The sequence below is a fragment of the Athene cunicularia genome, assembly GCF_003259725.1.
Source record: "Athene cunicularia isolate RWA chromosome 1 unlocalized genomic scaffold, athCun1 chr1_part2, whole genome shotgun sequence".
Lineage (NCBI taxonomy): Eukaryota > Metazoa > Chordata > Aves > Strigiformes > Strigidae > Athene > Athene cunicularia.
The window spans coordinates 47,151,171-47,162,689 of NW_020799092.1; the positions used below are offsets into that span (position 1 = coordinate 47,151,171).

The 11,519-nt window shown below is 35.7% G+C and overlaps 1 protein-coding gene across 2 annotated transcripts in view; it reads left to right on the plus strand.

Annotated features, from left to right (window-relative positions):
* Positions 1-11,028, plus strand: part of FAM19A2 (family with sequence similarity 19 member A2, C-C motif chemokine like) — a 54,952-nt gene extending 43,924 nt beyond the window's left edge. Inside the window, exons 4-5 of one of the 2 annotated variants that reach the window (XR_003400241.1) lie at positions 1,560-1,807; positions 8,857-11,028. Coding sequence is in view for 1 of the 2 variants with exons in the window: in XM_026866995.1 (XP_026722796.1) it covers positions 8,857-8,868 (12 nt within the window). In the remaining variant the exon portion in view is untranslated. The remainder of the gene's footprint in view (positions 1-1,559; positions 1,808-8,856) is intronic. The other variant, XM_026866995.1, reaches the window with a different exon arrangement.
* The last annotated feature ends 491 nt before the right edge of the window (positions 11,029-11,519 follow it).

Here is an 11,519-nt window from a genome sequence, read left to right on the forward strand (position 1 = left end):
AATGAGGTCAGATAAAGCCAAAGATAGAGGGACTTGCTCCCATCCCTCTTGCTCCATTTATTTTCTCACAGTTGGAAGGGTAGCATGACTTTATTATTCATCAGTTTCCTCATCTGTAAAAAAGAAGGAGGTTGTTTCTATCTCCCACTTGAGATGACTAAATGGAAAAAGTGATGTAAAAGAGAAGAGAATTACATTTATTTAATTAATTGTCTTGCAGTCTTTTATGCCGCCATGATGCAGTCCCACTATGGAGTTGTGATCATCACAAAAACCTCAAGAGGATATATCCTTGTCTGAACTGCTACAGTTATTATCTGTTACAGAAAGTAAAATATGGTTTAGATTTAAGTCTTCTTTTAATATAAAACTGTTGTGTGTAAATGAAAAATTTTGTGAAGTTAAAACAATTCTACCATAAGCTTAATTTCTTTGCTGATTTACAGAAACACTGAGAAAGTTTAGGTATGTGTGTTATAGTGACATTACCTTTTAGAAGAGAATAATAATGAAGCACATTTGAAAGACTGATGAATTAGATTTAGCCTTGACATAACTGATATGCCTTCATCAGATACACACTGTGATAATTGTCCCAGTGCGTTGTATTTATTAAGTTTATTTTGTAAACTATCAAGTTCAAGGAAATATGAACACAGAGCCATATTAATTAGTTTCATCGTATTTAAATGTGTAGAGATTTTATTAAAGCAGCAAGTTATCGAAGTTACAAGTGTAATCATGTAATGTATGTCTAATGATCTGCAGCATGACTTCGAAGTTAAAAAGCCTAAAGAAAAAAAATAAAAAGGAAAATAATAACCTTTTTTGTAAGCATTATTTAAAGAAATCTAGGTGATCTTTTGAGGTGCTGTGCAACTCTTTCTGAAAGCAATCATTACCAGCAGATCCAAAAACTACCTCAGATGTCTAGATAAGGAGCTGTCTGTCTGAGCTGAATATTGTCTGTTGAAATGTGTCATCTGTTATTTTATGGTGTTTCCTGTAACCTACTAACCATAGAAATGCCTGTAAGTAGAGTTTTCCTCAGAATGCTCACATTTTTCAAACTTGAAAAATTTTGGGGTTTTTGTTTTGTTTTGTTTTTTACTTTACAAATATGTGGGAAGAAGACACTCAAATCTTTAATTTAGATGGAATTGTATTCTGACTTCGTGACTCTTTTCTGTACCACAGGTCTATCCATGGACTTATTTTTAAAGAACAACTCAATTATTGTTTTATCATAGTTAAAGATTGCTGATATACTTGCAAAAATTAGTGTTATCTCTCACTTTCCATAGCATTTTGGTGAAAAATCCATGAGTTTGAATTTGAGTATGTTTAATTTTTTTCCTTTGGGATTACTGTTACTGCCTGGGAGTGGTTTTGAGACTATGCTCTTTCGCTAAGAGAAATTGCTCTGATTCTGAAATATGTTTTTTTCCTTTAATTTTGTACTTTTCCTTGTAAGTTAAAGAAATTTCCATCTATCCCAGTATTGTTTTCTGTAACTAATTCCATAACAGTGTAGTACTTGACATGTGTTTGTTTCTTAGGCAAACGTGTAAAAGTCCTCAAGTCCGAATGGAGAAGTAGAGAAAGGAGGTTTCTGCTGTGCCTGATGACAATTTTTGATTTTTCCACACACACAAAATATTCTGGCTCCACGTTGGAGCACTAGTTGTGATGAATCCTAGTCTTGGTCGGATTCTAAGGAAGGGCCAGAACGTTCGTTGAGGAATAAAGAGTCAAACAACTCCAGAAAATGTGTTCCAGCCCTGGTTTATTACTCACAGAGCAGCAGGTGTGTACAAATACAGGTTTACACAGTATTAACAGGAATTTTTGTATCTTACTCTTCATTGTAGTTGCTTAGTTTGCTGCAGATGCCCAGGAATATTGGCTTATTTGGGCAGGGCTTCAGGAGGGTGGTTGGAAAGACTCTGCATTGCGCTCCTAAGAAGCTTTCAGCATGTCAGTCAGATGCTTCTGGGAGCCTTAAAATATCTTTCTTCACTCACTCGCCTTTCAAAGGTAGACCCAGTTGATGAACTTAAGTTACTCACTGTCATGGGAAAGCAACCGATGCTTTGGAGAAGAGAACAATTAGGAAGGAAGGTACGTCTTGGTACATTCAGTTAGGTGTTTTTCTGTAGTTGAAAACTCAGCATCCCATACTGGATTACTTAAAATTCAGAAAAAGTTGGGAAAGGTGTATTTCCACTATATTCTTAAAATGTACTAGATGTTTGTTTAATCTTAAAACCATGTTTAAGATTAAGAACTCTGACTTTTTTTTCAGGAACATATGCCATGCTCTAAAGTATTTTTCCTTTACTTATTTTTCCAGTCCTAACTTTAAGATTATTTGGAGTGAATGGAAAGCTTAGTTTACATGTGAAAGGTTTCCAAAGCTTTTTAGTTTTAATTACAATTTTTAACACTGGTTGTCTAGATCTTCACTTTAACACCAAAAATCTCCTGCTGAAATTAAGAACAGTGGGAAAACAAGAAATACAGAATTATACTTTAAATGGCATTGTGTGAAATGAATTTTCAACATGTTTATTTCTTTCTAATGGAAGGTCCTAAGCACAAGAATAATCACAAATGCAATTCTGATTAGTCACAGTGCAATAAAAGTATGAAAGAATTAAAAGTTTTAGAGTCTGGTAGTTATAAAACGCATGGGAAACTTTTGAGCCATTTAAGTGTACTGGGAAACATTCTGTTTAATTAATAAAATGAGCTAGAGATGTTTCCTGAAGGATCTAGAATTCTAAATTGCTCAGTTACAGGCTTGGGAACATGTTTAGACTAACACTTTTCATACTGCAGTGCCTATAATAAAGTTAAGGGGAAAATTTAAAGCTCTCGAGTCTTGATATAAAAAGTTAGGTACGGCAAAAGTCTTATGAGCAAGAATGAAACGTCTGAAGACTTGAAAAAATATCTATCAATATGTAGCCTTCTCTGAAGGTAAATGAATCCATATAATTATCATTAAATATCTGTTTTCCAAGTTGCTCATAAATCACTCAAATTTTGCCTTTTAGTCATTAGCCCAAGCCAAATAGTGGTCTGTGATACTGAAACAAGGGCCTGTGTCCTAACTCACTGTTCTCTGCTGCAGTTAATTTATCAGGTATACCCTTAACATTTCTCTGACTTTTGAAATGGTTCCTTGTGCCCCCAGAAACTTAATTATCTTGCATAAACACCCAAACCCACACCTATCTACTGTTAAGTGCATACACGTATAGGAGCCCTATTGCTCCTATAGCTCTTTTTGTCCATTTTTCCCACTTCTTTAGAAAATAAATTACAGGATTCTCAAGCTGTGAGGAGATTGTGAGCCTGTCCTTTGTTAACATTTGCAGAGTACTTTTGAGTATCACTGGTGCAAGGTAGTAATATTAGATCAGAACCACCTTCCAAGCTTACAAGTTTAACTGTTTCAGCGATTAAACATGCACAAAGGTCAATGCAAACTGTCATTTGCTTTCATAAGCCATGTATGAATGATAGTGCATGGCAAACACGCTGTATGAATTTTGAAGTTACAGGAAATAGTGCAATTTCATCTGTTCAAAAGATTCATTTCTGACCTTGACCTCATTCACAAAGGACATGTGGAAAAAATGCATTGGTAGATGTTTATTTCTGGTTGTATGGGCCCTTCTGTTCATGCATTGTAATATTCATATTAGGTTTTCATAACCAAAACAAAGTTTTCTGTGTCATGAAAAAATAGGATTGATATGATTCATACAGCTCTCTTCAAGTCCGTTCCTTATTAGGAATGGTTTGCTAAAGAATCACTTTGTTGATCATGTTTTTTTTTTTTTTTTTTTGTGGTCTGTTTATATACATTATAAGAAAGAATATAAAAATAAGGACACAAAATGGATTGAACTGTACTGCATACAAATAAGGGCTGTCTTGGTATGGCATCTCTGTCTTATCTCCTTGTCTTGGAGGACAATCCATAGCTAAGCATTTCTTCAAGCCATTTCTTAGGCTTCTTTCTCCAAGCATTTATTTAACAGATTCCTGTTGCATTCCCAGTATTTAGTTTTTCTCATCTTGGTCATTAAATATATTTGTGAGACCCTTTTTGCTAGAAATCTCCACACCATTTCTGTTTCCCACAGACCTTTAATATTTTACAAAAGAATGCTAGGGGTGCTGAGTTGTCTTTGTCTCATAAAATTCTACTTAGCTCAAGGTGAGCTATTAATTGCTTTCCATTCTCTGTCTTATGTATCTCAGGGGAAAAAAAAAGGAGAAGGATAGCTTGATGATTCTTGAGTATGTTCAGATGACACTCAAGCTATGACTTACACGAACTTACACAGTTGATGAAACAGTTCTAATTAAAAAGGAAACCCCAGTATTAAGTTCTTTCTGTTTCTTGTGTTTATTTATATTCTTTGGTGAAAACCTGGAACAGAGGGTCCATCATAACTGCTGAGTGATCTGTGGAGGAAAGAAACACTGGCTTAAAAATTTGCCCCCTTCTGTATTTGCATCGATACATAGTTGTGATGACATTATAATAGGCTTCCCCCCAACACTCCTCCTCCGCTAAATTCTGTTGTTTACCGTGCATGATGGAAAAGAGATAGAATTGGAATTGGAAGGGCACCTGTAGAAAGGCAGTTGCTAATTTTCAATTGCTTGACTTTCTGAACTCAAGAATCTGTTTTTAATACGGATTTAACAATAAACATTGAAAAAAACTAAAAGAATTTCCAATCAAAAAAATAGTAATGTACAAACTTGTGTTATGAAATGTTCCAGGACACACTTATTTCAATAACCATATATTGTTATCTATTTTCTTCTAACATTATTAAATAATAATCAAATATGAGCCTCATTTGCATGCATAAATTATTCTGTAGTGAGCAAATAATTAGTGAGACATTTGTTTCTCTAAATAAACAAAAGATTTGTACTACACCTATAAGCTGTGGGGATTTCACAAGTGAGGACGTTTTTCAACCACTGTCAGCAGCACTGGAATGGAGGCTGTCCAGAAAATCTCTTGAGATGGTAGATATTCTAATGCACTGCCTTTTAGGTCTTTTCATCTCTGTTCTGTTCATTCTTACCCTGGCAAATATTTTCTACCCAGAGACTGAATCTCTTTTGAACATTTAGTAGAGCTAAAGTAATGTGGAAAACTTTAGTTGCATTTAATCGTATTTTGTGTTCTAAAATAAAACAAGTGAGCTCATGTACAATTACAGCCAATTTACAGCAGCCACTCACTAATTTAAATTAAAAAGTCTGCAACTACAGAGTAATTATACTTTAATTGCACATTTAGTACAAGAATGTGAGGAGAGTCTAATGCATTGTATTTGTGATATAACAGACATTTGAAAAAATGTATTAGCATAAAGGGAGTAATTATGTTCCAAGAATGAAGAAATTAAATCAGATCAACACCAAGGATGCTAAAGGTTTTTATGTCTTTTTTTTGTGTGTGTGTTGTTAAACAGCGGCAAAGTTAATTTTCCATACCTATTAATTATTAACTGGAAAATTGATTAGACTTGATTTGCAACCATTCAATGTGTTACTGTTCTCTTAAGATTTTAAAGATAAAACACATGCTGCTGTCAGTCCCCCTTTTCCTATAAAGACCTTTGGCACAAAACCTTGCTTCCCAGCCACTCAAACCAAATAGCTTTTACTATATCCAACATTAAGCATTTCTGGGGAATACCATCACTAGATATTAGCTAAAATTTCATTGCTTCTTTATGAAACTGCCTTTAGCATCTGAGAGGTCTATTCTCTCCCCAATGTGTATGGATATATAATGTCCATTAAAGTTAATGTCTGGTCTGTGCTTGCACATAACAAGTATTACCTTCTTACATAGAGGCAAATGTGGACCACTATGTGTGTTACTCAGAGAAGCATTGTTACAGTTAACAGAAACAGAAGTTAACAGAAAAAAAGAAAAGAAAAAAAACCGATGGCAGGCAGAATAATAAAAACTCTGGCAAGGGAAAGCAGTTAAAAACTCCAATCATATAATCGTAAAAAAAGAAGAATATGCAGCTTGACTTCCTGTGCAGTCTGGATAAACAAAATGCCCTTTGTATATGATTAGCCACCTGTTATAGAGCAGAGTTTTGGATCTCTATCTAATTTTTTTACTTCTTTATATCACCTTTTTATTCAGTGTAACAGTGTATGTTGCTTTTATAGGGATATTTTCAACACACAGTTGTAGAGCTAGATGGGGGGGGAGGGGAGCAGATAGCCCTGCAGATTTATTTTACTAAGTTTCTTTGTGACTGAAGAGAACACACTTGCACTTCCAAACAGCCATGTAACTGAGCAGTCATGTATCTGTGAAAACACTCTTTTTGCTAGCTGCAGTTTATCACCTTAGCCCTTGCATTGACAGAGGTAGATGTAATAGAAATAAATCACAGAATGAGGTTGTAAGGGACCTTTGTAAGTCCAACACCCTGCTTGAGCAGAGCCAGTTGCCCAGGACCAGATGGCTTTTGAATATCTTCAAGGATGGAGACTCCACAACCTCCCTGGCAACCTGTGCCAGTGCTCAGTCACCCTCACAATAAAAAAGTGTTTCTTGAGAGGGAACCTCCTGTGTTTCAGTTTGTGCTCACTTCATCGTGTCCTGTCACTGGGCACCACTTGAAAAGAGCTTGGCTCCATCTTCTTTGCATCGTCCCTTCAGGTATTTGTACAGGTATCCCCCTGACCCTCTTCTGCAGTCTGAGCAGTCCCAGCTCTCTCAGACTTTCCTCATATGAATATGTTCCAGACCCTGTTGGCCTTAGTGGCCATTTACTAGACTCTCTCCAGTAGCTCTATGTCTGTCTTGTACTGGGGAGTCAAAAACTGGACACACTGCTGCAGGGGTGGCCTCTCACTGAGCAGAGGTGAAGGATCACCTCCCTCGACCTGTTGACAATCCTTTGTCTAATGCAGCCCAGGATACCATTAGCCTTCTCTGCAGCAAGGGCACATTGCAGCATCACAGTCAACTTGGACTCTCAGAAGTCAGCTGGCACCCTCTATTTTTAATAGCAAAGGTCTACTCTGTGGGAATGTAGGCAGAACAGAGAATTCAGCTGGGTTCCAATGACAGTCCCTATCCAGTTGTGCCTCTGAGGAAACCGTTCTCTGATTCTGATTTTATTTTGGTCTACTCTGTTTGGAAAAGTCAGAAGCTTTGACCCTACATTTGCATGACCTCTTTGGGAATCTCAAATTCTTTGATCTGTCTTCAGTGTGCTTTGCATCAGTTGATTTACCACAGGTTTTTCCTCTCTCTCTGTCTCCCTGCTTACCTACATATATATCTCAAGTGAAGCTAATAAAAATCTACCTGTGGATAGGATCAGGAGATGTGTATTTTACATTATGTAGCTCAGTGGCACCTAGGTCCATGAATAGAATTCCAGCATGTCACAATAAAACAAAAAACTAACAAACAAGAAGATGCTGTGTCAGCCTTTTGAGCTTTGGTGCAGGGCATAGAATATGTTGCCTGACTTTTAAACTAATCCTTCATTATTTTTTCAGGCAATCTTCTACTATAGAAGGGGCCACATGAGACTGTTTCCAACAGCAAGAATGAAACAAAATAAGAGCACTGTAATAAATAAACCCATGTATGATAAAAATCACAAAGCACAATTCTATTATGACCTTAAGTGCAGTTCCTGTAAACATCTTGGTGGAGAAGGCAAACTGAAGTAATGAACTCCTTGAACAGTCCTTTTAATATTCTGCTCTACGTTCGTGCTCTTCAGAGCCAACGAGACCTGTATGCAAACAGTTTTGCTGAGGGCAAAAGAATGTTTCATCATGAAGGAGCATGACCCTTCTCTCTGTGATCAAAATGAAAAGCATATGCCCCTTGATGTTATTAAGTGGTATTGTGACCATTCCAATGGGTTGTTTCTCAAGAGTTGGGATGTTGTCCTCTGACACAATTTGATATTAAATGTTACATGATCATTAATTGTATCTACTGACACAGCAGAAATATTCCTCAAAGTTGTTCCTTTGATATGACAGATTTTTTTTTTCTTTTAATGTTTAAAATCCAAATCAGACACAGGGAAAATCCAATTACTATGAAATGCTTTGTCTCCCACTCTTTCTCTGTGGTCCTTCTGTTCCACTCTGTTTCATGTTAGGTGGGGTGAAACCACTCCAAGTGAACTCCTTGGTAGTTATTTTATACCTTTTGAATAACAGGATATATCTCTCTCTTGTTTATGCGTGCATGATTTTTGTCCTGTTTCTCCACTAAGTGATTATTGCCTGCTAAGATGCATTTAGCTCCTAACAGGACATTGCCTTTTCCAATCTAAATTATTCTATGATTCTATGTTTTGTGTTTCAAAGTAGCATAAAAAGAATGGAGGAATACATCTCCAGTATCAGTCACTGTTATGCTCACTGGCAAACATTTTAAAAGCATAGTTGGTACCATACAGAAGTTTTAACATTGAAAAGGATGAACAGAATACAGAAATTTTCCTTGAAATCAATGCTTTTGACATTTGTGGGTTGGTAATTTGTGACCTTTGGATTTTTTTTATTATATTTATAAGTATGGTCACATTTCAATTTCTCCTTGTCAAGTCCAATTCCAACAAAGCACTTAAACACACAATTTGACCTGGGGAGCAATCCCATCTAATACCATTGGGAATTGTTCACTTATTTAAAACCAATGGAAAGAGCTTTGCTGGACAGAGAGCTTATATTTCAGTCTCAGTTTCCAGTATTTAGGAAGTAGATTCTCTATGTACAGTTTTGATTTTCTTATTTTCTTTTTCTTTACAGGTAACCCGATAGCTAAAGACAAATCAAGTCAGTCTCAAGGCTGATAACATTAAATACAACACATAGGAATTTCATTCCTCCAGGCAATCCTTGAAGTAAAATTTTATACTGCTGGGGTGTATCCTTCAAAATCAATTGTTTCATTGAGAACCTGGCTTGTAATCAGCAACAGCCTTGAGATCAAAACTACTGGAAAGTTATTCTGAACTTCTGTGTCACAAAGATTTCAACTGATTGAACTGTGTACACTTGTAAAATTGCACTTGCTGAGGAATTTGCAGCTGTAATCACAAGAGTTGATATTCAAAGGTTGCAGAAACGCATCAATCTTTTGGATTCTCCATTGCAGACCGGTGGCTTTTCATCTTGATGAACTCAACCTCCAAAATGTAATGGTTCCTTGTCTCTAAAATGATCCCTGGCCCACCATTCAGATTCCTGGTGGAACTGCACAGTGCTTTAATTAAATTTCTGTTGCAGAAATTGTCCTCTGGCATGGCGCAGTTTTAGACATTTTTATTTGTATTCTAATCTTGGAATTCTCAAAGGTACATATTTCAACATCTTGAAGTTGCTTTTGTTATAGGAATGGAAATATATATCCATTGTTAATAATTATTGTTGACAAGTAATAGTTATCTGAATGCATCAGTCATATTAGAATGTACAGTCAGGTTGACATGTTTTGCTAAGGCTAACCAACTACTGCAGCTCTGGCAGTGGTCAAAACTCAATTAACACTTCCATTATAAGGCATTTTATACCTTTAAGATACACATTTCCATTTAGTTTGAAGGAGATGGGTGTTCCTGATATGTACTTTACTTTCCCAACCTTCAATTCATTGAAATTCATGATAAGCCGTCAATGACAGTATTTCATCCCTTTTTATAAAGGTAGGCAGGGGTGTAAATGAGTTTTGCAATTATGAAAATGGATGGTAATCATTCAGATTTTTTGTCTTTTTATTAAAAATAAAATCTCTTGCTTGAACCTAAGTACTGTTGGATGCTTATGTAGATGTCTGCTCAGTCTGTTTGCTATAAAGGAAAAAAGTCCTAGTGCCCGCCCAGATTTACAGTTTGTGGGTGTTTTGCTTGCTTACAGTCATCCAGTTCAGATCTGATCCTTACCAAAATCACACTTACTTTTTTAGGTTTTGTTTCAGTAGCAATTTTTGAACTTTGTGATGTGCTGTTACATAAAAAAAATCATCAATATTTAAAGGCCTTAAGCATCTATGAGATTTTTTCTAAGTTATTACAGAATGTATAATTTTATACTCCATTTAATGTATATTGTACCATCTGTAATATTGATACAACAGAAATTTGGCAATTCCTTTTAGTGACACTGCATAAGCATGCTGACTGGAGAGGCTGAGGGAGTTCTGACTGTATGCTTTGGTGCATTGAAATGAAAACCACACACTCTTTATGGTAGTCAAAAATATATAGAGGCAACCTTATTTAAAAGTCCTGTGTGGTTACCATACTCCCAGAAAAAGAAGGAAATTATTTTATCATTGCAAACCATTGACATGGCTAGATGGTTATATATTAAGCTCCATGATGAATGAACACCCTGGAGTGCTCTGCCTGTCACAGTAGCCCCTGCTGTTCCAAAACCATTTCATTACCTCTGCTGTATTATTGCACAGGAGAGCTTAAATAAAATAAATGACTGTTGGGAATAAAACTGAGAAGTATATTCTGTCATTCTGCTAAGAAATAATAAAAAATGTTGGCAGGGAAAGATATTATTTTCTGATTAAAATTTAATTAGGATAAACTGTTTGTAGCAGCAACTAGGTATCTCAGTATTTTAGGATGGATTTTAATATTGTATAGATTCATGCTAACAGGTGCAGGACAGAAGGTAGCATCTTAAAGAGATTGTCTGGGACAGTGCAAAGTGTAAATGTGCTTTTTTGTAAAATCTGAATATGGCCTCTCTTTAGTCAAAAACCTACAACATGCTTCTCAATATTTGTTTTCTTTGTTTCTTTGTTCTTAAACCAACACTGAAAATACTGTATTATATACAAGTGTAGCACATGCATATCAATAAGTGAAAATAAATGGATTTTCAAATATACTGAATAGATGATCTGCAGTAGATTAATGTTGTGAATATTCATAGCAAGTGAATAAAATTGTAATATAAAATAGAGTTCCATGTATGGATGTGCGCTTTGGAGATCTGTTTATTCATGGAGCAAAATATTTTTTTTTTTAGTGAATAAGAATCTCAAGGGTTGAATTAATTTTGCATTTCTTCAGTAGAGCTTGAAATATCTCCTACAACTTTGAAAGGTCCTTTCCTAAAGGAAACTCATATCTAGCACAACTGTTCTAGCATCGCCGTGGGAAATTCTGGTGGGCATACTGTTGTTTTCAGGCCAGACTGGATAAAAATATGTTTTTTTTCTTCACGAAGTGAGAATCTTGAAAAATTCTCATTTAGACCTTTTCAGTAGCAACGGACCATGGTAGACATTCCTGAAAAGGTAATATTTCAGGTTAATTTGTTGAACTGTTTAAAAGGAAAAAAAAAAAAAAAGCAGTTTAATATTGAACTTCGCTTGTGCATCTCAAAGCAAGCTGGGAACCACAGTTCAGCTGTCCATAGTGCCTGCTTTAGCACTCCCTTTGAAAATGGAG